This window comes from Topomyia yanbarensis, chromosome 2 (genome assembly GCF_030247195.1).
Source record: "Topomyia yanbarensis strain Yona2022 chromosome 2, ASM3024719v1, whole genome shotgun sequence".
Classification (NCBI taxonomy): Eukaryota; Metazoa; Arthropoda; class Insecta; order Diptera; family Culicidae; genus Topomyia; species Topomyia yanbarensis.
Genome location: NC_080671.1, coordinates 200,436,397 through 200,439,145, shown reverse-complemented (window position 1 = coordinate 200,439,145; position 2,749 = coordinate 200,436,397). Strand labels below are relative to the sequence as shown.

At 37.5% G+C, this 2,749-nt stretch overlaps 1 protein-coding gene across 1 annotated transcript; it reads left to right on the top strand.

Annotated features, from left to right (window-relative positions):
- The first annotated feature begins 335 nt into the window (after positions 1-335).
- On the top strand, positions 336-1,562 carry LOC131682673 (proliferating cell nuclear antigen). Its single transcript, XM_058964340.1, has 3 exons — positions 336-580; positions 638-1,142; positions 1,199-1,562. Exons 2-3 carry the CDS (start codon positions 647-649, stop codon positions 1,483-1,485), a joined length of 783 nt encoding a protein of 260 aa, XP_058820323.1. The 5' UTR covers positions 336-580; positions 638-646; the 3' UTR covers positions 1,486-1,562.
- Positions 1,563-2,749: the final 1,187 nt, after the last annotated feature.

Sequence of the window (2,749 nt, the reverse complement as noted above, 5' to 3'; positions counted from 1 at the left end):
GGAATAATTTTAAAGCTTGTTTTTACTTATACATATACTCTAGAATGCACCTTAAAATCATGACTGAACTGAATTCTGACGAAAATTCAAATTTCTTTTTTGATAGATGTACAATACTTATCTCCTCCAACTCAGGCATGAGTAATGTTTATTTACATTGCACGATTGGTCTGCTCAATAAGGTATTTTCGGCTTCACACTATTCGCCTCTTTCCCTATTCTCTTTGATAGTAACTATAGAATTAATCGCAACATGTATAAATTAGAAAAACTCTAAACTTCTCTTACTAGAATTTTTCTAGTATAAATCATCATACATGATTTTTCAGTGTATGCATAGAGCTGGGCAACGCATGTGGAACATTTGGAAAATATGTTTATGCTTTTTTGCGTTTTCAATCGACAGCTGTTATTATTTCGCGCCCTTTCGGTGTTGGCATCGCCCGCAGTTTCCCACTATTTTGTCGTAGTCCATTCATTTATCGGAAGACTTCATTCAAGTTGTGACGTGTTTTTGTACATATCGTAATATTCTTGCAATTATTCGCGCTAAGCTTGATAGTATTATATTTAAAATAAAGTATGAGTATTCATTGATTTCACGTTACCTAGTAAATAGAATAAATATATTTTGCAGACCGTCAAAATGTTCGAGGCTCGGCTAGTCGCTAGTACCACTCTGAAGAAGGTCCTGGATGCCATCAAGGACCTACTAAACGAAGCGACTTTTGATTGTAGTGACTCTGGAATTCAGCTGCAGGCAATGGACAACTCCCACGTTTCGTTGGTTTCACTATCGCTGCGTTCGGATGGATTCGATAAATATCGGTGTGATAGAAACCTTTCAATGGGAATGAACCTGGCCAACATGTCTAAAATTATGAAATGTGCCAACAATGACGACACCGTTACCATGAAGGCACAAGATAATGCGGATACGGTTACATTCATGTTTGAGTCTCAAAACCAGGAGAAAGTTTCCGACTACGAAATGAAATTGATGAACCTAGATCAGGAACATTTGGGAATACCAGAGACAGACTACGCTTGTATCGTTCGGATGCCTGCCATTGAGTTTGCTCGCATCTGCCGAGATCTATCCCAGTTTGGCGAGTCTGTTGTCATTTCCTGCACAAAAGAAGGTAATTTTGTAGTTATTGTCAGACAGGATTCTCGAATAATACCATTTTATGATTAGGTGTTAAATTTTCCGCATCGGGTGATGCCGGATCGGCTAACATAAAGCTGGCTCAGACTTCGACAGTAGAGAAGGAAGAAGAAGCTGTCATAATCGAAATGCAGGAACCGGTGACGCTTACCTTTGCCTGTCGCTACCTAAATTCTTTCACAAAGGCAACACCGTTATCCAATCAAGTACAATTATCGATGTCAGCGGACGTTCCGTTGGTTGTAGAGTATAAAATAACAGACCTCGGACACATTCGATATTATCTAGCGCCGAAGATTGAGGATGACGAAAATTAAATGTGTGTTATGTTATCTCTTCAATCGATATCTACTAATTAAAGATCTTTACAATACCTACTTTATACATAATCGAATGCATATGTTGATTAATAATTTTGATGACAAAGTTACACTCGGGCAGAAATGCCACGTGTTTTGTTGAGATAGTTGAGAATATTTAAATAGTCTGAAGACTAGACAAAGAAGAAATAATTCCTTCGAATCGTCATTCTTGTACAATTTTGCTAAACAGTCTATTGATATTTCAAAAGTCTGTAAATGTAGCATATCTGTAAGAGACTGTCAGAAGAGTTGAAAATACAACCCTTGTCTCAAAATATTGCTTTTTGGGAATAATGCATTAAAAATGCTTGCCTCATCTCGACACATTTGGATGGCTTGTTGGAACTTTCTACTCAGTTGTGTTGTTGTCCATATATAAAAGAATACGTCTTTAGAAAGACGGATCTGGTTTCAATGCAAACGGATGAATGTTTTGTCTTAAGCATGAAATGCCTTTGTGTCAAGCTGTAGCCAATTCAACTCGCAAAGTGTAATTCACTTTGCGAGTTGAATTGTTCTGCAAAAAATCCTATCAGGCCACAGACCTAGCAGACACGATACTCGAGGTCACCAAAGTGTTGTAAAATTCAAACGGCCTTTTCAAATGTTAACTTGTTTTTCCTGCTTGCCGCAAATGGCGCGCAACCATATGGAGATGATTGATAAGAATGTCAAAAAATCCAAATCACTAATAACCGCCCGCGGTTGTTATACAGTTAAGACCCGTTTTTATCAGCCCCTTGGTCAACTTTAGGTTGATAAAACCGGGACATTGATAAAATCGGGACATATATTTTTCTTTCTTTTTAAGAAGCCTCATAAGCTTTCCTGATTATTTTGCTTAAACTGCCCTTAAGGGGGTCAGACAGTGCAAAATTCAAAAAAAACTTTGCATGTTTCGGATCTCTAAGATAAGAAAAATATGCTCAAGAAAGGATTTACTCGAATTCAATTTGGTTCGACTGCTAGAGCCCATCAAACTACCAACTATCAATTTTCATATGAAGCTGATAAAATCGGGTCAAAAAGCTGATAAAATCGGGGGTAGATGAAATCGGGGGCTGATAAAATCAGATTCACTGTATTCGTTATTGTTGCTGTGCCAAATGAACGGATTTAGAATGAAACAAAAATAAAACTGGGGCTCTACAATTGCTTCTCATAATCGTTTGTCTGGAAATCAATACTCTAAATGAGTATGAAGAAAACGAGGGTGTTA